General features: G+C 41.0%; 1 protein-coding gene across 1 annotated transcript; it reads right to left on the bottom strand.

Annotated features, from left to right (window-relative positions):
* Nucleotides 1-153: 153 nt before the first annotated feature.
* LOC109030418 (uncharacterized) lies at nt 154-26,309 on the bottom strand. The gene is made up of 5 exons (XM_019041367.2): nt 26,088-26,309; nt 21,911-22,177; nt 16,098-16,502; nt 3,047-3,457; nt 154-1,545 (listed from the first exon to the last, which is right to left on the bottom strand). The coding sequence occupies exons 1-5, from the start codon at nt 26,101-26,103 to the stop codon at nt 1,496-1,498; spliced, it is 1,149 nt and encodes a 382-aa protein (XP_018896912.2). The 5' UTR covers nt 26,104-26,309; the 3' UTR covers nt 154-1,495.
* Nucleotides 26,310-27,877: the final 1,568 nt, after the last annotated feature.

The raw sequence follows: 27,877 nt of genomic DNA, 5'->3' as shown, positions 1-27,877 counted from the left end.
CGTATGCACATAAGTGTTTCTTCAGAAGAGCCAGAATTTATAGTTCCGAATTGCAAAATGCAGTCAAATTGTTCACCATCGATTCATCTATACATAACTGAAGAACAGGCACTTGACTGATTTCCCACAAGTAAAGAAACGAGCCACAGTCAATTTCAGTTTATAAAATTTATTTGATACAATATTTTACTGACAACAATGAAAAAATATTCAGATTCAACTTTGAATAGTGATCAATTAAAAAACTTTGTTGATAGATCTGGTCCATACGATGAAAGATTAGGAACTTAGTTCAGGTTCAATGCAAATACAGGTGTGTTCTAAAAGTATCTGATCCCCTTTTAACGTATGCACGGCAGAATATTTTTAAGCTTTCAGTAGCCGAAGGAAAACAGTACAATGATTCATAAGCACATCGAGGGGGTTTAGAATTGCAGGGGCTGACATTTGGACTACATGTTGCCATGAAGGAACTAAAATTTTTGATCCATCCGTAAAAGGAACCATCTGCATAGAGGAACTGATGGCACATCGTTGTTTCTAAAATGAGCCAAAAATTGCAGTTCCCTCTCGCACAATGTAGTCCATTCATGCTGAGAGCATTTCTTTGACAAGTGAAACAGGTTTCATCATCTCCATCTTTTTTCTACGACGAATCCTTTACAAACTTCTGAAGTTTTACATGCAGTTTGTGCCTAACTTTGAGTTAGTCAAAACTCTTCTCTTACATCTAACAAGGGAGGAGGCACAGTTATGTAGATACACTTGCACTACGTGCAAACGTACGTGTGGCACTTGCATACGTAGAAATGGAGATGTTGCATGTGTGAGGAATTTGCGATTTGACTATGGATTCTTATGTAAAAGTTCGCGAGAAACACGATGGTGCATCTTGTTTTCTCTGAAATCAACTCCCAAGCTCAAAAAAAGCTCTCAAATAGAGGCCAAAATGGAGGGAGTATCTCACGCTATCCTGAGAGTCCACCTCTACATCAAGACAAACTCTCCATGCAAAGATAGGGAGCAAATAAATTAGCAGGGTTGCCGTGTTTTCAGTTTTAGAGTCCCCAAATAAAGTGGCAGCCAGCTGTCAATGTATTGGCTCCCTATCTTTGCATGGAGAGTTTGTTTTGATGTATGGACTAACAGAGTAGGGTGGGATATCCCCTCCATTTTGGCCTCACTTTGAGAGCTTTTTTTGAGCTTGGGAGATGATTTCAGAGAAAACCAGTGGTACCATCGTGTTTCTCGCGAACTTTTACATAAGAATCAATAGTCAAATCGCAAATTCCTCACACATGCAACATCTCCATTATGGACTAACTACAGAGTCTCTCGTGAGGTGCCATCAGTTGGTTTATCACTTACCTCCGTTGTCAATTACCACCATCTGACTCCGCTAATAGGATAACTCCATGTCCCCTTCTTCTTCTTCGTCTATAGGTTTGTCCATGAAAGTCAATAATCAGGCTGCGAGTAGTACCAAGAATAATGTCTATACTCGTGGTCTTTCTACACAAGCACCTTGGTAAGCAGTCTGGACACCTATAAAGAAAGAAAAAAAACATGAAATTTTGCGGAATATTTTTCTCAGATTTAACATAGATGACTGAAAAAGATAGAACCTGATGAAGGTTTGAATATTCTGGACAGGAATGGAGCTCTTGCATGCGTGAGGGATTTATGATTTAAGTACTTGTACTTACGTGAAATTTTGCGAGAAACACGATAGTGTCACTGGTTTTCTCTGCAATTGACTCAAAGTTCAAAAAAATCTCAAAGTTGAGGCCGTAATGTAAGGTATATGTGGCCAAAATTAATTTTCCTAGCGACAAAAATTCATTTTTGATGGCACCGCAAGATTCAACGTTGAAAAATATAGAGTTAATGTATCGTGCGTTCTTTTGCTATAACTCATCGTTTTCGAGATAATAGGGACTAATAGGGAATAATAGGAGCTGATAATAGGGGGATAATGGGGCCCCCGCCGAAAGCGTTTTTCGAAAACACATTATACCACAAAAACGCCTTCTTTTAACCCAAAGAATCGACTCCTTCAATATTCGTACTTAATCCTGGGACACCCTGTATAGGTCTGCCGTGATAGCGAAGAGAGCCGTAAGTGCAAAATTTTCGAAATCGAGTTTTCTTCAAAATTCGTCTAAACTCTTTTAGATGAAATTACTGAGACAGCTAAAACAGCAAAATTCATCCTAATTTAATGAAAACGAGACGTATGAGAAAACCGTAAGTGCACAAAAAATGACATAGTTTTTTTCAAGATAGCCGTGGGTGCATGACAGCCAATGAAGACAGTGCTTTCCAGTAAAGTGCCGCCCTCTTCTGCCAATTTCCAACCTGAAAATGTGTTTGTTGTGCGTCCAAAACGCAACCACGAAAGCATGTAGAATGGCACTTACGGCTGTCTTGCCTAACAATAACCCAGCATGAAAATGAAAAATACCCTTTTATGTAATGGAAATAAAATCAGTCGATTTTTAATCATCCATACGATTTCTAGGAGTCTTCTGGATGATTAAAGCAATTTGACAAAGAACGGAGGCTTCTTTCAATAAAATGTTCTTGTCAGAAGCTTCTGAGCCCGTTTTCTCAAAATTTCATTTTTGCACTTACGGCTCTCTTCGCTATCACGGCAGCGGTACTCTCAGAGACAAGAGACCCTCCACTGGCCTCTTGGCGACAGGCGGAAGCTTTTACTTTCGGGGTTTCAACAATTCCTTATGGACAATTATTAGGGAGCAACAGTCATCACCCTAATTTCGGCTGTTGACTTACCTACATGGTCGATGATGAGCTCCGGATGACGTCATGAGCCAAACAACTTTCTCAAACGTCCGCCATTTTCGGCTTGTTTGCAAAACGAGACTGCCAACACGTTGTTGAACATCAACCATGTAGGTAAATCAACAGTAGAATGCTGAAGTCCCGAAAGTAAAAACTTCCACCATGGCAAAGATACTAGTGGAGGGTCTCTTGTCTCTGGGTACTCTACACACGGCGTTCTTCCCTGGCTCAAATGACTTACCAGGAGCTCGGTTGCAGATCCGCGCGCACTCGAGAGCCCGGGGGTTGTTGTAGGTCTGGTTGTTGGTGCCGCAGACGGGGTCGTACTGGGGGGAGGTGGCGCAGGCGCAAGGCGTCGTGCTTGCGGTCGGCGCCGGGGTCGTCGATGTTGTTGTCGTCGTCCGACGTCGGTTGGGTCGGTTGAGCCCGGCCGCAGCCACCCCCGCTGCCGGGAGCCCCAACCCCTCGTTCTGGCCCGGTCTGCCGACGTCGCCTCCGAGTGGCCGGTTCTGCGGTCGGTTCACGTTGCTCCCGAGGTTGCTCTCCAGGTCGGGCAGGTCGTCGCCGCCCGGTTTCTGGTTCAGTTGGTTCCAGTTGAAGTTCTGGTTCCCCGAGTCGCTGCTGCCCGGTCGGTTCTGGTTCGGGTTCGTCCCTGGATACACCAGAAAAAATTAATAAAATAAAAAAATAAACCAAATAAAAAAATGGTAAAAATTAACCAACATTTTGCAAGTCGCTGCTGCCCGGTCGGTTCTGGTTCGGGTTCGGCCCTGAATACACCAGAAAAAATTAATAAAATAAAAAAATAAACCAAATAAAAAAAATGGTACAAATTAACCAACATTTTGCAAGTCGCTGCTGCCCGGTCGGTTCTGGTTCGGGTTCGTCCCTGAATACACCAGAAAAAATTAATAAAATAAAAAATAAACCAAATAAAAAAATGGTAAAAATTAACCAACATTTTGCAAGTCGCTGCTGCCCGGTCGGTTCTGGTTCGGGTTCGTCCCTGGACACACCAGAAAAAATTAATAAAATAAAAAAATAAACCACCCAAGTAGCATTATCATCTACTTTCTAGGTGGCGCTCATCAAGAAAATGCCTACTTTCTAGGTAGAACAATTTTCTTGAAAGAAAATAGGTATAAAGTAGATGTAGAAAATGGACACAAGAAAAGTAGAAAGAAAATACATTTTTTCCTTGCATTTTCTTGAAAGAAAACATTAAGAAATTGGCTGGAAAATAATTCTACTTTCAATACATTTTCTATCTTTTTTCCAAATGGGAAGTTGACAGAAAGTAGACCTATGAAATAGATCTATTTTCTTTGGTCAGACTTTTGACTTGCAATGTTTTTTCTTTCTATTTTCTGGATGACTCTCATTTTCTTTGTTTTTTCTAGAAATTTTCTTAATATTTTTTCTCTAGAAAAAAATTCTATTCTGCTACTTGGGAAATAAAAAAATGGTAAAAACTAACCAACGTTTTGTGTTAATGGGAAGTAAAACACAAAGTAATACAAGCTGCTGGTTGCTTTTTGTGTGTTAGTGTTCCCTGCGTCTAATCGACCAGATCTTCGTACTGAAAATCTGTGACCTCGTTAAAATTGGATGCTAGCCGGCAGGATCGAACCGGGATCGAATTAACCGAATCTCGTGTTAATGGGAAGTAAAACGCGAAGAGTAACACAAGCTGTTGGTTAATTTTGCGTGTGTTAAAGTTCCTTGCGTCTGATTGACCAGATCTTTGTGTTGAAAATCTGTGACCTCGTTAAAATTGGATGCTAGCCGGCAGGATCAAACCTGGATCGAAGTAACCAAATCTTGTGTTGATGGAAAGTAAAACACGAAGTAAAACACTTTTTCCCTGTCCTGATGTTTCAGAGTAACCTATACGGTTTGGGTCGATTTAACGTACAATTGTGGTAAGAAACCAAGTCATTTGCGTTGATCTGATACACAAAAAAGTAACACAAAGTAGCACAGAGTAACACCGAACAAGGACATTTTTAACTGTGTAGAAGAGAGTAGTGAATATAGAGAGCCTAAAAATTTCACACATTTCACGTCTGAATGACTAGGTTTTTCCAGACTCGAGGCTTGAACAAACTATATCTGTACCTTTTTTTAAAGCTTTTTAAAACATTCTGATGGTGATATCTATACATGAACGATGACCGAAGTGCGAAATCGCGTATCTCCATCGCGGTGTTTCAAAATGTCTGCTACTATTTTATTATTACGAACAGGGCCGGATTAAGGGGGTGGCCACATGGGCCGCGGCCCATTGCGGCAAATTTAGGTAGCGGCAAATTTTGCATTTTTTTAAAATGTGGGTATAAAAAAAATCGGATTCAGAAAAAAAATTATCAATGAGAAAAGGGAATAAAATCTCTCTTTCCTGAGAGTATAGTAATTTCTAATTTTGTAGTTTTTCGGTGATACAAGAGACAGCATCTTTAATTAGTCGAGTTAAGAGAGGAACTAAACACGCAATTTGGCCTGGGGCTCAGCACAGAGAGGAATGATGACGAGGACTTGAGATGAAAAGGACAAGCCCTCGGCGCAGCGGTCGGCATGTGACACATATTAGCGCCTACAAGACTCCTGAAATACTTCACGCATTGCGCCAAACATAGTGCGATCAGCGCGGCGCAGCGGCGGAAGTTAAAATTATTAGACCACATTTATGTTTGTTCTCTCATAATTTTTTGGTTCATTTCTTATAAATGGAGGACCTTGTCCAAACAGAGCTAGGTTTGCGGAACTTAACCTCTGCGTCAAGTTCCGTGAAATTTTGCTAGTAGTGTTGACAGGGCTTTCGCAAAAAATGTATTCAACACGAATAGGTAAACGCGTCTTATGCACCCCTCCTCCTCCGGCACATTCACTTGATGGTTTTTATTGATGTTTCAAAACGAATGAGAAAGGGGCGGCAAAATACAGGCGGCCCATGGGCGGCAATTAGGTAAATCCGGCCCTGATTACGAAGGGCCGCAAACCAACTTTATATGTTAAGATTTCAACAGAGTGCTCTTCCAACAGAGATGTAAAATCAAGGAGGTTTTCAAGAAATTACGTTGAATAGTTTTCCCAAGAAACCGTCAAGTGCCAAGGGTGGTCTGCAACGCCGCAGACGTAGATACGTGATTTTTCACTTTGGTCATCGATAAGTAACAAAAAAAGCGAAATATGCGTAGCCTTGATGCCTTTCATTTTGCTCGTATTTTCGAGGAAACTGTTCGATCCCGATCGAACAAACTTAGAGTAATTTTAGGAAATTTCATCATACTCATTTTTATTCCCCCCCCCCCCTCACTCTTGAGGATCCTCTCACCGACCCATCACGTTACGCGCCCGCGGTAACTAATAAATTATTCCAAATTTGCACACCTTGACCCGCCTCCCAGATTCGTGCATCCTTAAAGGTGTCCTTTACCTTCTATTAAATTGAAAGTGCTCTTCCTAACCATTGAATCACTCGCCTTAAACACTTTTCTCATGTTCCCAACCTTTCCTTCATAATTATCTTCAAATTTATCTTCATTACCTTCATATTTCTTTGCAACCATGAGTCCCGTCCATATGCAAATTTTCCAAATTTTTCACTTTCTTTAGCTTCGGTTCTCTGATGGACCCCCAAAACCATATATATTCTGGAAGTACTCATTAAGCCCGACCTGCTCAAACCTTTATCGACCAATAAAGTTCAAATATCAACATTCAAATCCAACTTTCAAAGTCCACGGCAAACACAGATCCGCTCCCCCTGGAGCCCCCCACCTAGCGGCCGTCCCCGCTCGGTTCCTTTTGGCTCTTGCGCGGCGCTCAAGTCGTCAGCTGCTCGCCCCTTAGAGTCACTTGTATCCAGCACGCCGAAGAAGACGGACTCCTCCACGGAAGCAGCTTACCTCGAACTAAGAAGCCCTGCCTGACTCTCCTGCCGACTCGGATTTTCTACGCAAGGACAAGGATCTTGGATCTCTACCGTTGGAAGAAGTAAAGGACACTTTCCCGCCGTTTGCAAGTCCACGAAGCGAAGCTCTCACCTGGTTCCTGCCTACTCTACGAAGAAAACTGACGTTATCTTATTCCGGCTTTCTGCGTCCAGTCTGGCTCTTTCCATCATTTGCAGCTTAGTGATGAAAGGTACGCCCCAAGCGCTGCCTCATCACCCTTCGTGCTAATATTCTTTCTCTTTACAGGTTTATTCACTCACTCTTCACCACAGGTGTATCGCCTGTCCTGCTTTTGGGCTATCCCAAAAAAGTATACTCCACTAATTGCATGCCACGTTCACTATTTCGATAGTGAAGGTTTCATGCAATTAGCCGACTTGCTTTAATAAGCACCTTCTGTGCCTATTAGAACGTATTATTCAATTATCTCGTTTAATATTCCAAAATTTCTCATTGTCCCCATCTCAACCTAACCCCTAAATTGTGGAATTGAATCACTCTCGTTTTCAATCTCCATCAATTTAGTGGCATGCTTTAATGCAAATCCTCTATTTGCATTAGAACGTCCTTTTCTTTCCCCCTTTCGGCCGATCATTTATTTTAGTCACTTTTTCACCTCTCAGCTCTTTTCTCTCTTTCCTGGTTTGCTTCTTTTTCCTCAAAATAAGCTGGTCCCTCGGTTTTTAATTTTATCCCCCCCCCCTTTTTTTCTGTTTCGCTCCTTTCTCATATCCAATTTTTTCTCCTCCTCTTCTTTTTTTCTAAGTTTTTCCCCTTTATATCGCTCATAAAATTGGTCCCTCGGGCCGGATCTAGTTTCTGGCATAAAATCTCTAAATGCTCGAAACCGGAATAGAGTGCGAACAGTCCTTAAGATTACGTCCACTTAATTAACCTGTCACAACCTTCATTTCAAATCCTAGCGCAGCAGCGAATTATCGGTGTAGAACTAGGTCCTCAACCTTAGAAAACCCTGACGAAGCTTTATGACCGTAAAGCATACCAGGTTCTGAACCTTCGAAAAATCCTAGTACAGTTGCTGTTTCGTAATCAAACTAGGTATAATTCGGATTGACATTCCTGAAATAACGTTTGCTCTTTATCTCGAATTATTCAACCTCTCATTCATAACCTTTCATTTTTTCTTCCTTATTTGAAATGTCTTCCGACGACGAAAATAATGAGGCTCATCTGAACCACGATAATCATGATAACAATGGCCAACATGACGATGAGCACCACAACAACAATACAAATGCAGGGGATTTGCAAGGGGTATCCATCGTTGCCAAATTGGCAAACCTCTGCAAACTCGCCCGGAACACACGCGATGCTTTCCGGCAGGTGCCGGACGAGGATGACATAGAAGCCTTCTCTCCTTCTTTCAAAAGGCTGGAAAAGTATTGCGAGCGTTTCGAAATGCTAATGGATGAAGCAATCGAGTTTTCGGTCGCTCATCCTGATTCACCTTTAGAAGCAGATAGACTTCAAGTCGAGTTCGAGCGACTTACGCGGGAAGCTCAAACTGAATATCTCAAACGCTCAAAGAAGAACGATACGTCTAAACAACAAGATGCCTCTGGTTTTCAGACGATGATCAATCAAACAATGTTAAACACCGCCTTCAGTGGTTTTAACCCAAAAATTCGCTTGCCAAAATTAGAGTTAACCCACTTTTCAGGTCAAATTGAAAATTGGCGAACATATTACAATTTATTCCTGGCATCTGTGCACAATTCTCCTCATCTAAAAGAAGTTGAAAAATTTCAATACCTTTTAGGTAGCTTGCGCGGTGAAGCCCTCGATCTAATTAAGAGCCTTGATATAACCACCGAAAATTACGAGGTAGCTTGGAATCTCCTTTGCAAAAGGTACCAGTCCACCAGGAGGCATATTTTCTTTCATTTTGCAGGGTTGCTAGATCTCCCGGAAATTAAAGAAAATAAACAAGTACATTCTTTGCTCGCCAAAGTACGAGAGCATACTCAGGCTCTTAATGCCTTGGGTCACGCTACAGCCACTTTCGACGGTGTGCTTGTTACAATTCTTTCCCGGAAAATATCACCAAAGCTGTGGCGACGATTAGAGGACCACCGAGGCAGCAACAAGGAATATCCAAAATTGGAGGAAATTATTTCCTTCCTGGAGAAAGAAGCTGCATACGCTGACGATCTAGTGACATCGAGAAAGGAGAATAAAGATGCTCAATCAAATTCAAATAAAAATGCTCCGAATAATTCGTCAAATAAAAATTCAACTAAGGCTCTAATCACCACCACAAAAGACGACAAGTCTGAGAACTCTTCCGGACAAAATCAGCGCAGTCCTGCCCCTTGCGTGCTGTGCTCAGAGCCTCACCCGATTTATAGGTGCTTAAAATTTAGAGATATGCCATTTGTTCAAAGGCTCGAGCTTGTAAAAGCCCGTAAACTTTGTAAGCGCTGTCTTAGCGGCATGCATACAACCGAAAAATGCAACAAAGATTTTCGCTGCATCGCTTGTAACGAGCCACACAATACTTGGTTACACCCCCCTCCTCCTACCCCGACTACTGCCGAAAAACCGAAAAGTTCGGTAGCCATGGTCGGCGAAACCTCCCGACCCGATACGGTGATCCTATTGGCCACTGTTCAGGTCGAAGTTTCCTCTTCGAAGAAAGCAACAATGCTAAGAGGCATCCTTGATTTAGGATCACAAACAACGATAATTGTGACCAAATGCGCTCGTGCCCTTCAATGCAGCATTGATCCTAACCTTAATCCGGTGAACGGGATATCTGGCTATCCTGTTCCGATTCGCGGCATCACCAAAATCAACCTCAAGCACCACGGTAAAGTATTGATTCGAGATCAGTTTGTAACTGTTCTCGACAAAATTTCCAACCCGACTCCATCCACGCCAATTTCACCGGAAGTCCGTTACCGTCTTGCGGGCTATCCTTTGGCGGATCCTGATTTTGACAAGGTGAATGCACCTGTTGAAATTTTAATAGGTCTTGATATTTTACCGCAACTTCTGTGCGGTGAAACAATCTCTCTCGGTCCCGGTTTTCCTACTGCCCTGAAAACCAAACTGGGATACGCCGTGATGGGAATAGCTCCGGTCGCAGAGCCTTCTCAAATTCTAATCTCGACTATCAACCATCAAAAAATTCACGCTCCGCACCGATGCCCTCTGTGCTTGAAAAATCATGGAGTCAATCGTTGCTTACAATTTCGTAAAATCCAACGCAACCGAAAGTTTTCAATCACTCAATCAAAAGGATTACGCGTAAGCTGCCTGAGTGATAATCATGAAAAATTCGAGTGCAATTTGGCAACCTCATGCAAAATCTATAATCAGGATCACAACACTTTGCTTCGTGATCACCCGATATTTGGAGTCTCGTCTACCGTATCGGCAACGGCGCACCTTATCAAAGAACTCGAAACCGAACACCGCGATCTTCGCGGCTGCTCAGTGGAAGAATCCTATGCCTATGCGGACACAGCCGCCGCTGGTTTAGTGCCCGTCAAAAATGCGCTCACTTGGCAAAACCGACTCGAAAACTTTTATAATCATAAAATCTCACAACTAAAACAATGGATTAGCAGCGCATCCCAGTTCTTCACTGGCGTAGCGCCTGCAAAACGAGAAATACCTCCCTCATTGCAAGACGAGAGTACCACGTTTACGGTCCTTGGCATACAGTGGCCGCTCTCAGAGGGAAGAAACACCGAAATTGAGACTTAAAAAATCCAATTTCAGTCTCGGTCCATTTCGATAAAATATAAATTCTTCTCGTCAATCACTCGAAATTTTCATGTTTAGAGAATCATCTGACAAAACAACCTTTGTATTTTTATTTTTTCCTTGGCTTCGACTTCACGTTTGCCAAACCGTCTATCCCATATTCGATTTTATTTTTACTTTCTCGCTCCCATAGGGTAGAGAGGAAGTATTGTCATCCTCCAAAAAAAAAAAAAAAAAAAAGTTGAAATTTCATCATTTCTAGACGTTTTAAGGTCCCAGGAGTAAAAATAACCATACTTGGAAAAATGTGTGTCCGTCCGTCCGGCGTCCCCCAAATCTGTCTACAGCGATATCTCAGAATCTATCTGTTCGATTTCATTCAAAATTGGCACAGGACACCGTATCTATGGTCTCCTTATGCACGTCCAACGATTTTGAGGTACGCTAAAATTTGGGGGGGCTACGCTCAATTGTCCATTTTTAGCAAAATCACACGGAAAGCTCATTTTGAAAGACTGTAAATTTTGAAAAATGTCTTTAATTCTTTAACAATGGGCATCAAGCACATCACCTGGGTCATTAATTTAAGTTCCAAAAAGATCTTTGGACTAAACTCAAAATTCAAGAGATTACGAGGCCCAAAAGTAGGCACTTTGCTCCGCGAAACAGCTCATTTTCAAGGACTGTAAATTTTAAAAAAAATAAAAAAAATAAAAAAAAATGCCTTCAATTCTTCGAAAGTTGGCATAAGAGCACCACCTGGTTCATTAATTTAAGTTCCTACGAGGTCTTTGGACTAAACTAAAAATTGAAGGGTTACGCGTCATATAGCGAGGAGAGCACTTCGGTCACACGGAGAGCTCATGGACTGTAGATTTTGAAAAAATGCCTTTAATTCTTTGAAAGTTGGCTCAAAAGCACCATCTGAGTCATTAATTTAAGTTCCTAAAGGATTCATGGACTAATCTCATAATTGCAGAGGGGCCGATAGGAAACGCTCAATTCTCTGATAAATGAGTCGGAGCGCTTCTAGATAATAGCAGCAAACGCTTTGAGTCAGGTGAAACCTAGGAATTCAAATGCATTATATAATGCATCATATACTATTTCCAAAATTACTCCGTAGGTAATCACAAAGCAAAATTAGACAACTAATTAGATACATACTCACATTACAAAGGTACTATGATACTATGAATCATCAAGCTAACGCCAAGAACTGACACTTAGATCTTTATTAAAAACTAATATGTTTGTTGTTAATGAATTTAGAATCCCGGCAGATTCCATCTTTTGCGGTTCCTTTTTACGAGGTACTAAGCACAAATATAATGTAATAATTCGGCACAAATATGACTGATTTAATGCTCGTTAATGAAGGAGGTTATAATTGTTATAACGTGACGTTTGTTGACTTGTCTCTGGTTGACGTGTGTCGATGGCGCTCTCTATTGTTTTCGCTTTGAGTTACGGGGATACGCGGTAAGGAGATGGCGCTCCTGGCGGGCGTGTCGTGAACCTTCCAGCAGGTAGATTCGCCCGCCAAATTTAAAATTTGGGAGATGCTAAGCGAAAACCGTTTAGTTTTAAGACTATTTGAACATCGAATAGTCATTCTACCATTCAAGTAGATATTTGATGGCTTTTGACCGTGCTTAAGGAGAGATTATAATATAAAATCGTATCTGAAGTATGATGTCAATGAATCTAATGGATCCTAATGAATCGTAGAAAAGCTAAGATTTTTACGGATCGCCATCTTTGACAGGAGACTTAGTTAATCAATTACATATTTAATTGAAGATGCCTCATAAAATCAACAAGTCGAGTCCGAATATATGAATTCACCACATATCGCGAAGACATTTACAATGAAGTTCAATGGTTTGAATAAAAATTTCATAACTATTATCCTGTGATCAAAATTCCAATCAAACTTTATGATTTTGTAAAATTGGCAGTATTTTTCTAAATATTCCAGTAAAAGTGTCTATGCCGTCGCGAAGCGCCGGCTCGAGCGAGAAAGTCCCGTGCGGTCCCCGCACCAATCCGCTAAGCGGATGGGGGGGCGAAGCCCCCCAAATGCCGGCGCGTAGCGCCGGTACGCGGCGCGAAGCGCCGCGCATAAATTGGCCGGAGGCCAATTTTTTACTTTGTAAGGCTCCAAGCAGCCACATTATCTTTAATTTCTTAGTTTTATTTTTCTCATTATTAATTTTTATCCCTTTCTTCGGCTCATCGCAAGCCAAGAATTTTCTCTCAGCACCTGCTGACAACCTCTTAGCGGATTTACCCCGGCTCTTACCGCGGCCAACCAACCTTTTTTTAGCGGACTTACCCCGGCTCTTACCGCGGCCAACCAACCTCTTAGCGGATTTACCCCGGCTCTTACCGCGGCCAACCAACCTCTTTTAGCGGATTCACCCCGGCTCTTACCGCGGCCAACCAACCTTTATTAGCGGACTTACCCCGGCTCTTACCGCGGCCAACAAACCTTTTTTAGCGGACTTACCCCGGCTCTTACCGCGGCCACCCAACCACCTTTCTCTCAGCGGACTTACCCTGGCTCTTACCGCGGCCACCCAACCTTTATTAGCGGACTTACCCCGGCTCTTACCGCGGCCAAAACTCCTCTGCTCTGTTTCGCTGCAAACCCAGCACCCAGATGCAACCACCTCTTAGCGGACTTACCCCGGCTCTTACCGCGGCCACAAAAACTTTCCTCCAGCGGACTTACCCCGGCTCTTACCGCGGCCAACCAACTTTTTCTTCAGCGGACTTACCCCGGCTCTTACCGCGGCCAACCAACCTTTTAGCGGACTTACCCCGGCTCTTACCGCGGCCACCCAACCCTTATTAGCGGACTTACCCCGGCTCTTACCGCGGCCACCGAACCTTTCTCTCAGCGGACTTACCCCGGCTCTTACCGCGGCCAACAAACCTTATTAGCGGACTTACCCCGGCTCTTACCGCGGCCAACCAACTTTTTCTTTAGCGGACTTACCCCGGCTCTTACCGCGGCCAACCTACCTTTTTTAGCGGACTTACCCCGGCTCTTACCGCGGCCACAAAAACCTTCTCTCAGCAGTTTTTTCAGGCTCTCTGCAGTCATTGCCTTTCTCTTAGTAGCCTTTAAATCTTACTCAGCTCTTGATAGCTAACTACAAATTACCCTCGTCAATCGACCCTGAGAATATTAATCTCGGCGATACTCTCCAGTCATGGAGAATGAAATAACCGTTGTAAATAAATAATCAATAAACAATACTTATTGGTAATTTATGACAATAATCCTTTTCAACTCACTACCTTAACTTTAATTTAATTTAATTTCCCTATACTTAATATTACTTTATTCTCATTAATTCCTCAAAAATGATTTATTATTATTAAGTATTTAAAACTTGAATTAACCCCGAGAGCCTTAAAACCTCGGCGATGCTCTCTAATTTTTTTTTGGAGAACGAACTAGTATTATGAAATTAATTATTCATTTTTCTATCATAATTTTATTCACTTTAATTAAATAAACATTAATCTCTTTACTTTAAGTATCCAACTAATATTCTCTTCAAGTTAATTTTCTAAGTATTAACTTATCCAAATTAATTATATACATATTAATTTTTACTTAAGATTACTTACCCAATTATAACCTTACTCACTTAATTATCTAGGTATTACTTCGGTCATATTAATTATTATTGATAGAATATTACTCATTTAGATAACTACAATGTAAATAATATGTTGATATCTCCTATTAATTTTCCCACCCAAAACCCACCCCACCTAAGTGGCGATTTACTTCACACACGTGTGGAATGCATAATAGCTTCAAGCAGATTTCATAATTTTGTACGATCCGTCATTAACTTTCGAACCAACTTACGTTGGTTCAACCCCCGGAGTATGTTCGATCCCGATCGAACAAACTTAGAGTAATTTTAGGAAATTTCATCATACTCATTTTTATTCCCCCCCCCCCCTCACTCTTGAGGATCCTCTCACCGACCCATCACGTTACGCGCCCGCGGTAACTAATAAATTATTCCAAATTTGCACACCTTGACCCGCCTCCCAGATTCGTGCATCCTTAAAGGTGTCCTTTACCTTCTATTAAATTGAAAGTGCTCTTCCTAACCATTGAATCACTCGCCTTAAACACTTTTCTCATGTTCCCAACCTTTCCTTCATAATTATCTTCAAATTTATCTTCATTACCTTCATATTTCTTTGCAACCATGAGTCCCGTCCATATGCAAATTTTCCAAATTTTTCACTTTCTTTAGCTTCGGTTCTCTGATGGACCCCCAAAACCATATATATTCTGGAAGTACTCATTAAGCCCGACCTGCTCAAACCTTTATCGACCAATAAAGTTCAAATATCAACATTCAAATCCAACTTTCAAAGTCCACGGCAAACACAGATCCGCTCCCCCTGGAGCCCCCCACCTAGCGGCCGTCCCCGCTCGGTTCCTTTTGGCTCTTGCGCGGCGCTCAAGTCGTCAGCTGCTCGCCCCTTAGAGTCACTTGTATCCAGCACGCCGAAGAAGACGGACTCCTCCACGGAAGCAGCTTACCTCGAACTAAGAAGCCCTGCCTGACTCTCCTGCCGACTCGGATTTTCTACGCAAGGACAAGGATCTTGGATCTCTACCGTTGGAAGAAGTAAAGGACACTTTCCCGCCGTTTGCAAGTCCACGAAGCGAAGCTCTCACCTGGTTCCTGCCTACTCTACGAAGAAAACTGACGTTATCTTATTCCGGCTTTCTGCGTCCAGTCTGGCTCTTTCCATCATTTGCAGCTTAGTGATGAAAGGTACGCCCCAAGCGCTGCCTCATCACCCTTCGTGCTAATATTCTTTCTCTTTACAGGTTTATTCACTCACTCTTCACCACAGGTGTATCGCCTGTCCTGCTTTTGGGCTATCCCAAAAAAGTATACTCCACTAATTGCATGCCACGTTCACTATTTCGATAGTGAAGGTTTCATGCAATTAGCCGACTTGCTTTAATAAGCACCTTCTGTGCCTATTAGAACGTATTATTCAATTATCTCGTTTAATATTCCAAAATTTCTCATTGTCCCCATCTCAACCTAACCCCTAAATTGTGGAATTGAATCACTCTCGTTTTCAATCTCCATCAATTTAGTGGCATGCTTTAATGCAAATCCTCTATTTGCATTAGAACGTCCTTTTCTTTCCCCCTTTCGGCCGATCATTTATTTTAGTCACTTTTTCACCTCTCAGCTCTTTTCTCTCTTTCCTGGTTTGCTTCTTTTTCCTCAAAATAAGCTGGTCCCTCGGTTTTTAATTTTATCCCCCCCCCCTTTTTTTCTGTTTCGCTCCTTTCTCATATCCAATTTTTTCTCCTCCTCTTCTTTTTTTCTAAGTTTTTCCCCTTTATATCGCTCAGAAACTGCTCACATGGTGCGAAGATTTTAAAACATAGTTTTTAAAATTGAAGCTCTTCTGCCTATGACGTACGATATTGCACAAACGTGCGTCAAAGATTTCTTGAATTTCAAAATTACCTTTCCTAAAAAAATTCGTAAAATTTCGTACAAGAATAAATTAATAAACTTAACCATGTCTGACCTGACGGTTGGTTTTGGTTATCGAAGTCGCTGCTGCCCGGTCGGTTCTGGCCGAACTGGTTGGAATTGGTGCCTGAAGGCAGGTTTTGGTTCCCAAAGTCATCTCTTCCTGGTCGGTTCTGGCCGAACTGATTGGAATTTGTGCCTGAGGGCAGGTTTTGGTTGCCGAAGTTGTTGCTTCCGGGTCGGTTTTGATTGAAATTGGTGCCTGAGGGCAGGTTTTGGTTGCCAAAATCGTTGCTTCCTGGTCGGTTCTGGCCGAACTGGTTGAAATTGGTGCCTGAGGGCAGGTTTTGGTTGCCAAAGTCATTGTTTCCTGGTCGGTTCTGGCCGAACTGGTTGAAATTTGTGCCTGAAGGTTGATTCTGATTGCCGAAGTTGTTAGAGCCCGGTCGATTTTGGTTACCTGGAAAAAATTACGTTGATTTTTTATTTGGACTGAATGCTGCAAATTATTGCAATACGGAGGTATTACCATTGGTCCAATAATTACAAAAGCAATAATCGCTTTCAGGAAACTAATGCATCGTAGATTATTCAACCGATGCGTCAGAAATGGTAGTTCCTTCTTAGAAAATAAAGTTCATGTTAACGATAGGAGGTGCCTCTCAAAAATTTTCCTCTCTCACGAACACGAGGAACTATTAGACTGGATTTTGCAATAGGGGATGAATTGTTTCCAGCTCATTTTAGATTTTTGCCATAAGAGTCTGTATGTAGATAGGTATTGTTATGAATGAGCCCGAAGCAGTAGTGAAAAATATTGTGTGGATGCCACTAAAATCAAACTTTAGTACTAAACAAAGCCTTCACTATAATTTTTCAGCGCGAGTTTAAAGTTGGCTGCGACGATACAGCGATACAAAGTTTACATATTTACTATACTTACACACGAATAATTTAATGAAAATTAATATGAAATTTGCAAAGATTCATCGTCAAAACCATTATTAAACTCAAACTGAAAATTTACTGGAAGCTTGTCTTAATGTGAGGTTTCATCTAGCCGCATATTGGTGGAATTTCCACAATGCTGGGAGAAGGGCGAAAGTTCCTTTCCTCAAAGGAGCTTCTCACATAAAACATGATAGAGGATAAAAGGTAGAAAGGAAAAGACGTACTTTTTCAGTGACAAAGGGAACAACTTAGTTCTTAGAAAGAGCACTTTCGAGGGTAGACAACGTTGTAGCACGTCTAAATAATGCATTTCTCGGCAAATTGGCAATGTCGCGATAAAAATAATTGAAGGTTTACTACATCGGCACGTTAGGCAACGCTGGAATTAAGTTACAGGTACGAGAGAAACGACCAAAGCTTCAGTTACTGTCGCATGCTACGAATACTAAACGAATTTCATTGTAACGCCTGGATGCAACTATTCGGGCTCCACGGATGTCCGCGTTGCATACTCACGGAGTTGAAGGCGTTTTGACTTCCTAAGTCCTCAACGCTTTACTCGCGCTGCGAGGCTCCAAAATTACATACCGCCTTCAATTCTTCGTTTATACTACAAATACATCTCTAAAGCATACATCGGGCTCCATGGATGGCTGCGTTGCATACGCACGGAGATGAAGGCGTTTTGACTTTAGACACTTGATCGCGTCACCCAGCGGCGCTCGTTGGGGTGAGTCAATATCAGTGGCGAGGCGTGCTTAGCGATATATCGATTCAGCAACCATTTAAACCTGTGGAAAAGGATCGATGAACAGGGTGTTCGCAGCGGACACCTTAATAATCGATTCTTTACCACAGCTCCAAATGGGGGAATATCGATGATCGATGGGTCACGTCTCGCCTCTGGTCAATATGAGTAGTCGGGCGAAATGTGGAAACATTAAAAGCTAATGTCAATGTGAATACGGTACGCAGAGTCTTCAGAAATGGAGTTTTCCGTTAGAGTTTTAGAGCTTTTAAAATGTCCTTCAAGAGACACCGCATACAACTACGAATGTGAGGAAATTAACATCGATTAAAATTTGCCTATTTAGTCGAAAATTTCATGTCCAACCTCACCGACAGGCTCGTTTTATTGTGCGGTGGGCTTTACTGCGAGGATATAAAATGACAGAATGTTTCTATTCTTCATTGAAACTTCAAAGAAATCTCTCAGGCATGAATAGTTGATCGACAAAATTAATGCTCAGCACCGCGGTATCAAAACTGAGGCACAAAAGACATTCATGTGTACAAATTATTCGTGCCTTAGAGATGTCTTTTTAGTATAAACGAAGAATTGAAGGCATTCTGTAATTTTGGAGCCTCGCGGTGCAACCCGCCGCCGCACACTGTGGTATTGGACCTGAAAAGCTGGCCAAAACTATTTATCACCAGATATCGCCGAGTTTTAAAAATATTTTACAATCAGTACTTCTTCTTAAGTCATAATATGCACAATTTAACCACCTAACACATCATATGACGATTTGCGGAGAGTTTATAAAGAGGGTGCAAGAACCTCTCCAAAAAGCCTTTAAAAGGACGCAAAGTATCTGACTAAAGCGGTGTATTTAGACGAGTTTCTCCTTCACCTATGGTCTACTTTTAGAAATAAGGACTTTCTATTATATCATTTATGGTTTTTTTTTAAAAAACAGCGTAAGTCACTTCAAAATTTTTGACGAAACAGCCGAGTAAAGAAGACGAGTAATTGTACATTTCTCAAAAAAATTAATATGAATCATTCTAGATATTAGATTTTTGACAGTTTTGAATCAAAATTAGTGCTAGTACGAAAGTGCCGGGACCTCCATATGATGATTTGAGGTTAAATTATAAGATGAAAATGAGTTTTATCATAATAGGAACAATTGTAAGGGCAGAGAGCACCTGTGATAATGATTAATTTTGATGGGTTCCTTCCTAACCCATGGTCCACATCTCAAAGTGAGGCACTTCACTACGAAATTCGTAAGAAAACCACATATCTCACTTTTACGAGGCTTCAAATGTGCCTCTCAGCGTAATTTCATGGTGCCAGAGGGCCACTTTTAAAGCCCCATCCCGCGGCCGCATGGACTCAAATTTGTCTGTAAAACTAAAACGTGGCATAAATATGTCTATACTCAAGGATAATCCACGAAGAGATTGTTAGATAACGGATTAAACACTTTTGCAAGACTTTAAAGTGACCCTCCCATCCGCTTTCAAATTATTTTTTTTATCCCTCTTTCGAGGGCGTAGGGGCCAGGGAAACAGGTTGCGTGACCAAATATCACCCAATTTGATACTAAATGGGTCAGAGCTGTTGGAAAAATACAATTTCAGTCGTTAGTATCGACATAATTTTTCCCATTCATGTTTGTGAAAATCGCTCAAAAGTCCATCTTTAAAGTGAAAAATTTCAATTTCCTCAGTCTGTCACCTCTGAATCCTGAAAATACCCATTTTGGACTATAACATTCCGCCTTAAACCGCTTGAGCGCAGTTGAGCGCAAAAAGAAATCGGACTCTAAATTTCGAAAAAAAACGTTTACTTTTACATCACTTTTCAACCTCCTGTGAAAATCACTAAAAAAGGAAATTTCGAAAATACTGTGGTTAGTTGTGTAGAATATACCCCTAAGAATGTGTTGCACATCCCCGAAGTTCCCTTTTATGGCCGCACAGTTGAAGTAAACTGATCGACAAGTAGCGCGCCAAAACATATCAAAATAATCGCTGAGAATTAGGTAACTTCGTGGTCTCTTCGCGGGAAATTGAGCCACTCGAAAAATGGTATATACATGTCTACCAGGGTAAAAAACAGTGTAGATTTCGAATATCACATTGGTTTTCCAATAAAAAAAAATTTAAAATTGAGGTTTTGGCCAGGTTTTTCGGTCAAATACCACAGTGTGCGCCGCCGCGTCGCAGCGCGAGTAAAGCGGTGAGCGTACAGAAAATCAAAACGCCTTCAATTGCGTGAGTATGCAACACAGACATCCGTGAAGCTCGAATAGTTGCATCCAGGCGTTATAATGAAATCCACTCAGTGTTGATTGCATGCGATTCTAACTTTGGGTACTTAGCTTGTTTCTTTTACACCTCAACTCAATTCCATCGTCTTCCATTGCCGATTAAATCATTTATCACTGATTTTGACCTTAACATTGTCAATTTCCCGTAAAATACTTTGATTGTTTAAGTGTATTACAACGTTGCATTTCTAAAATTTGGAATACGGCCTCACAATTCTTGACCTAAGAACGAAAAATGTGGCAGAGTAGTTTCATAGACACTTCAAAAAACACATTTAGGGCAACAAATTTTTTATCATTTTTTTTCTCTTTTTTTTGCGGAAAATTTAAAAAGAAGCCCAGTCAGAAATATACATAATTCTACGGCCAGTTCAGAACCAGGTAAGGCAACAGCCAAAGCTTGCCGAAAATACGTCTTACATTACTGATTGCCTCTTCAGAGTTATTGAATTGGAGCACCAGCAGACCGGACTCATGAAACACGAATCAAGGAAAAAGTATTCAAAGGAATCGGCCTGAAGTTTCTCACATAATATCCATTCCGCACATGGACACAACCAGCGCCTGTCCTCAGCACATTCTTTCTGTATTACCCGACGTGTTATTCCACAATCCACCATAGCCTATAGAAAGTTAAAGCATATTGATTTTTTTTCGTGATGCACGAAACTTTTTAGTCCGGGTTCATGTTAAGGTGATTCGATGGACGCCATATTTTGTGTCAGAACGGCGTGCTATATATCCCATCAATTGGTTCCATTTTTTCAGCTTCTCGTCATTTTTCTCCAATTTTGAGATCGCAATTCTGTTGTCAGGAGACTGAAGCACTCACTTAAACCAATTTTAACAAAGAAATTCAACGTAATAAAGGCGTGGTTTTTTCAGAGAGAAAACATCGCATTCGATACTGATATCGAAACTGCACTCGAATGCGATATATTCTCTCTAAAAAACCACGCCTTTATTACGTTGAATTTCTTTGTTAAAATTGGTAAGCGAGTGCTTTAGTCTCCTGACAACAGAATTGCGATCTCAAAATTGGAGAAAAATGACGAGTAGCTGAAAGAATGGAACCAATTGATGCGATATATCGCATGCCGTTCTGACACAAAATATGGCGTCCATCGAATCACATTAATTTCTCATCATAGAGTACATAGAGTCGTAATGTAAGTGGGAGAGCTGGCACCATGTTCTGCTCGACAAATTCCGAGCCCGGTGTGCGCCGAGTTCGGGTGGCTTTTTCGATCCAAAATGGCGGTGTGGAATACGTGGTAATTCCTATCTCCTTTGTTGTTGTTGCTGTTGTTGTCATCGGATGGCCGGGTACACGTGTATCGCAAACAATCGATTATGTATCGAAAAAGTGACCCGGCGTCACACAGGAGTCTCGGAATGGAGAATTTGCACGCAATTTTTTTATTGCTTCATCTGAAAGTGCCTAATGAGCTGAGTTCGCAGTATTTTTCATAATTTTTTTCTGACATGGGAAATTGGAGAAAAATTGATTTAAAAGTGAGAAAATGTGCCGCCTTGTGACGTCATCTGGCGGCATTTCCCATTTAAACACATGTATTTTAGCAGAATCGGTTATTTTGTCATATCTCCTCTAATAATTGCTCAATTTATGAATCAAGGGTATCTTCGTGTTCAGTTCACTCAGAGGATTCCACTTAAACAGGAAATTCATCAAATTTCAGACCCTTGCAAATTCTCCATTCGGGACATGGAAAATGCTTAAAAGTGGCGCCAGCTCTCCCACTTTCATTACGACTCTATGTACTTTATGTTTCTCATCTATAGAGAGATTTTTTATATTTATTTATTATATTTATTTATGATTCATGTTAGTTACCGAAAGGTCGAGACGCGTCGCCGAAGTCTGAAAAGTCACTTCCGGGTCGATTCTGATTTAGGTTGAAGTTGGAGTTTCCAAAATCTCTGTCCGAGCCAGAGTCCCATCGTCGGTTGCCCCCCTGGCCCCCTTCCCCGCCCCCGTTCCTGCGGGTGTTGGTTCCACCAACATCGTGGTCCGTTCGCGTGCGATGCCTGTGCTGCCCTCTGCTGGCGGTTCTACTCTCCACGTCCCTTAATACTGCTGCCAAGAGCACCAACGCCAATGCTGAAAAAATTAAATTTATAAGCAGATCAGTAGAAAGGGGTGGAGTACCTTTATGGGGAGAGTAATGAGAGTATGGACCAAAGACATGAAGACGGAGCTTTAGAAGAACAAAATGAAAATGAAATACACTTCTCACTTTACAATCTTTGCAAGAAATATGCGTTTTTTAAAACTTCCCGCTTCGCCAACAAAAACCAACAGACTCTATGGTAGCAAATACCCAAGGCAGAGATGGAAAATTTCATGAAATTTATTCGAATGAAATTTCACGAAATTTCATGAAATATATTGAAACTTCTGGGGATACATTCAGGAGGCTAAAAAAACGCCTAGAAACAGTGATTCTAAATTTTGAAATTTTTTACCCCAAGCCAAAAAACATTCGCGCGTTGCAAATGTTTTCGTTTAGTTTAGAGGTTAGGTTGGGGTTTTTCTCTCTAAACTCCCCTTTTTGCCCCCTCTTTGTGTCTGGCACCTTCAGTAGAGTAGGATAACACCACAGCATCAGCAGAAAGACCATTTGAAACGCTTTCAGACCTTCAAAGTTTCAATAAATAATTCTAAAAAAATTAATAAATTTCAACTTTTGTGAAATTTATTCGAGCCTTATGAAATTTCACTTTCCAAGACCCAAGGTAACTCTAATCGCACGCACTAAAAGTATGAAAAACGCTACCAGATATCTGATTGTCTCTCTATCCACCCACAGTATCACTGGGGTCAATAATTAAGTAGAGCCACCGTATTTCATACTTCTGGTTAAATTTGCCTTACTTTTTTCCAGTGAACGTCATACCTGAAATTGAGACACTTTCCAAAATTCTGAACTCTTCCATATAAACTCAACACGATATAACACTTTATCATAAAATATTGTGGAACACCCCTCTCTAAAGATTCAGGGAAATATACTTAAAAATATACTAAATAACTATACTTAATAACTTAAATATATTTTTTAATGAATACTGCACAATAGGATTCAATTTGGGACTAAATATTTTTCTTCTAGCAGCACCACCGAGACGGTGCGAAAGTGACATAGAAAGTGAATGATGCGATCAATATGAAGTGGAATATATGAATAATAACTGACAAGTTGGGAGAAGAAATGAAAATAATTGAGGTCATACATTATTCGCTTTCCACGATAATGTGTATAATACTTCACGTCCTTCCGTCCGAAGGTGATGACACCTTAAATTTCAAAAGACAAAAAAAATTTTTAAGTGGGGTCAGTTCCATTACATTATCTGGTTATGATTCAACCTCTACATCTACTTAGCGAGATTTTCATTTGCTTCTTTTCTTCTTAGAAAAAAGTTAGTCGTATACACTTTTTTTTAAATATCAATAACATTTTCGACTCATCGGAACTGAAGAAAAATAAAAAAAACTGAATTACAGTTTAAAAGTTAGGCTGGAAGGGTGTTTTAAGTTAAAATTTTCGACTTACTCGTACTTCCTTAGAAAAATATAAAACTTGAGCGGAAATTTTGCGCGAACGCCGAAAGTGGAACACGTGGTTTCCAAAACTAACTATTGGAATATAGGGATTTAAAATTTATTTTTCCCAGAGAAACCTTCCATAAATTTTAAAAATCTTCAAACTGCACGGCTTGCCGTTTTGATGCATGCATGACTAAGATTAGTTGAAAACAGCGGGGTGTTTTTTTTTTTTTTTTTACCTGGATCTCGAGTGCTTCCATCAGATAAATTACCTTTCTTGCCCAACCTGATAAATTCAGTGGCGAAGCGAGAATGATCGATTCTCGATATAGCCATAGCCCATTTGAAGCTATGGTAAAGACTCGATTATTAAGGTGTTCGTTGCGAACACCCTGCTTATCGATCCTTTTCCGTAGGTATAAATGACAGATAAATCGATGTATCGCAAAGCCCGCCACGCGTCACTGCTAATAATAAATGTATGATATATGTTATTATTCATATGTGGCCGTCCTTGGGCGATGGAACTTCAGTCCATGGCGGCAAAATTTTCAGAAGGGAGACTTTTGTCGAATTAGATGGCGAAATCGGATTATGAAATCTCGACGAATATGTCCCTCTCTCCAGTGTCGTGAAGAATAAGTTACAAGCTGTCCAGGTCATTCTAATGCAGATAGATGGCGAAAAATTGCATTATGACGCGGCTATTTTGTAGTCTGATCATGACAAGTTTGAATTTAAAGTAGCTTTTCCAAGAGACTATCTTTCTTAGGTGTTTTCTAAACGTCATTACTTCTGCTTATTTTGAAATTTTTCGGCGTTTTATTGTCCCATAATGTTCGTACAACACTCTTCCATATCCATTATGGGTAAACTGCGACACCACGTATCTCCATTGCGGTTTTTCAAAATTTCCACTCTTACTGCGCCGCGCTGATCGCACTGTGTTTGGCGCAATGCGTGAAGTATTCTTGGAGTCTTGTAGGCGCTATGCGTTTCACGCCAACCGCTCCTGACGGCCTGACCGCACTGTGTTTGCCGCAATGGGTGAAGTATTCATGCAGTCGTTAAGGCGCTAATATGTGTTACATGCCGACCGCTGCGCCGAGGGCTTGTCATTTTCATCTCAAGTCCTCGTCATCATTCCTCTCTGTGCTGAGCTCCAGGCCAAATTGCGTGTTTAGTTCCTCTCTTAACTCGACTAATTAAAGATGCTGTCTCTTGTATCACCGAAAAACGACAAAATTAGAAATTACTAAACTCTCAGGAAAGAGAGATTTTATTCTCTTTTCTTATTGATAATTTTTTTTTCTGAATCCGATTTTTTTTTACTCCCACGTTTTAAAAAAATGCAAAATTTGCCGCCTCCTAAATTTACAGCCATGGGTCACGGCCCATATGGCCACAGCCTTAATTCGGCCCTGTATATTATGTATATTATACATTTCAAGCTATAAAGTTGGACTGTTTCTCTGCGAAAAAATAAAATAGAGGCGTAAATTTTGAAACGTCACAATGGAGATCCGAGGTTCTCCACTCAGCGGGGCGATTATTGAAACTGATGGACAAAGTGATAGACAAAGAAGACATAGGGAGTACGGAGCGATCTTATTGGTTGACATGCTTGGTCCTTATAGACTAAGGAAGAAAATGATGGACTAACTGTCGGGTCTTTAGTGGGTTGCCGTTAGTTAGTCCATTACATACCCCCTATGTCCATTGCCACCACCCGCTTCCACCAATAGGATCCCTCCAAATCCCTTTTGTCGTTTTTGTCTATAGCTTTGTCTATCAGTTTCAATAATCGCCCCGCTGGTCATCGATATAGGTATAGAAAGGGCATTTCTTGGTTGCGGTGTCTCAGAGTCTCCTCTGAAGTTTCATCCATCTTGATCGATGCAAATTTATAGAATTCGAAGACACAACATGAATTTTCTTTATGATTTTACAATGATGAAACCGGAAAATATCAGAAAATTTACCGAACAGTCTCCTCTCTGGAATATAAATCAGCAGTGGAGATTCCAAAACACCACAACCAAGAAATAATGCTCTTTTCGCACCCAACTCCTTAATTGAGGGGCTTGGAAGACAAGGCGCATAAGTGCAGTTTTTGAAAAAATTGAAATATTAATGACTTTAAGTACAACTGGTTTTAGTGCATAGTAAGTGAAAAATTCGCGCTCAAATTGCAATTTTTAAGTATCAAAAAGTCAGTTTGAACTTTCTTTCCGCCATAAAGGTTCCATGTAATTTCGAAATTCCAAACACGTAGGTATTTCTCGAAATAGCAGAAACTGCACTTATGCGCCTTGTCCTCCAAGCCCCTCGATTATTGTCCTTTCAATGATGCTAGCCTGAGAGCTTCCTCTGTCACAATGTATAAACCATTACGTTCCTTCCTCGGGGAAAGACGGACTATAAGTACGATCCATACACATTAGTAACTGCAAAACCTTACCGGCGTTTAACTGCATCTTAAACAAGTCCAATCGAATGCTTTCACCAACTAAAACACCCGAACCTCACTGACCTACACGCAGCGCGAACAAAAATATTAATGCTGGAAACCCGTTTGAAAACAGCGAAGCTCGAATTCGGGTGTGATCGTAATTCGTAACTGTGAAGTGTGAATTGATAATTGCGCCTCGGCAATGAAAGACTGATTGTGCGAGAGACACTGATTGCTGACCAGTGACCCTCTCTCTTGAACTTGCTCCCCGCATAAGGTCAGCATGACGGGTTCCGAACTGCGTTGCTGTTCGTGCGTAAACATACGCTTGTGGTTCACCTGTTTAATTTGATGTAAAAATGGAAAAAATTGTGAAATTTGGCTATAGTGGCTCCGACTCAGAAGCACTGAGCGGCGCGTGCTTCAACTGATATTATTGATGCTAATGTATGCTATTCCTCTGCGCACTTGGGCTCAGTTTGATTGAAATTAAGGCGAAATTTAAGATGTTCGATTCTCTTATATCTTTCAACTGACATGCCAGCCGATGAAAATCTAGAGAGTAATCTGCGGGCTGATTATTGAAATTGATAGACAAAGCGATAGACCAAGAAGACATAGGAGTATGGGAGGATCCTCTTGGTTGAAGTGAGTGGTTCCTACAGACTATACCTGAGAAAATTATGGACTAACTATAGGGTCTCTTAAGGGTTGCCGTTAGCTGCTTGATTACCTACCTTCTTTGTCCATTGCAACCACCCGCTTCCACCAATTGGATCCCTCCACATCCCTTTCTGTCAGCTTTGGCTATCGGATCAAAAATATTTGATTGATTACGTTAAATAAGTGCGTGACGTATTTCTTTCATTTTTGAAATTTTAATTCCATTAACTTTTTGGTGAGAGTAGCTCAAAATTGCTCTTGAAACGACTCATTTTTTCCAAAATTTTCCCAGGAAAGCTTCACAGAATCCGTCTTGAGCTGGAAAATGTAATCGTATAACAATTTCTTGAAATTCATGCCGTCCTTCAAGCCTCCCTCGCTCTTCGCCCTCCAAAATCCCTGCTTTACAATCAGGTGTCTCTCTGCACTGAAAAAAAAAATCTCGGTGTATTTACTAAGAAAAGGGTAAAATTACCAAGAATTCAGGGTTCTATTTGATCCCAGTTTTTTCTTGGTAAAATTACCATTTATGGAATTGGTAATTTTACCGAGAAATCTCAGTAAAATTATTAACTTTATCGGTAATTTTACTGGAATCCGGTAAAAACGCCAACATTTTTTATCGACTGTGGTAGAATTGCCAAGATAAAATGGCAAAGTTACCGGGAATTGATTACCAATAAAAGTGGTATTCTTACCTGAACAAAAAAACAGTAAAAATACCGGTTTTTAGGTAAATTTACCAGTCTGTCTTGGTAGAATTACCGATAATTGGTAAAAAAAAGTGAAATGGTAAAGGTGCCATCGGACCTTGGTAAAAACGCCGAGAATTTTTTTTCAGTGCCCCCTCGCTCTTTGCCCTCGAAAATCCCTTTACAATCAGGTGCCTCTCTGGCCCCCACCAAAAGCTGCAGTTACGTCAACCTTTTATGACGTCCAATTTCCGACGGAAATACCCCAGAGTGCGTTGCCCGGGCTTCCAGGCTCGCTTTGTAGCTGGGACAGACGCGGTTCAAATTAAATGACTCACAATCTGCTCTACAGTGTTTACATCGCCGGATGATAACTCGTCGTCTTCCTAGCGTAAGGGCGTAACTACTTTTCGAGATGAACCCTGTTGTCCACTTAACTTAATG

The sequence above is a fragment of the Bemisia tabaci genome, chromosome 9 (assembly GCF_918797505.1).
Source record: "Bemisia tabaci chromosome 9, PGI_BMITA_v3".
NCBI lineage: Eukaryota > Metazoa > Arthropoda > Insecta > Hemiptera > Aleyrodidae > Bemisia > Bemisia tabaci.
This window is presented reverse-complemented; position numbering and strand designations above follow the sequence as displayed.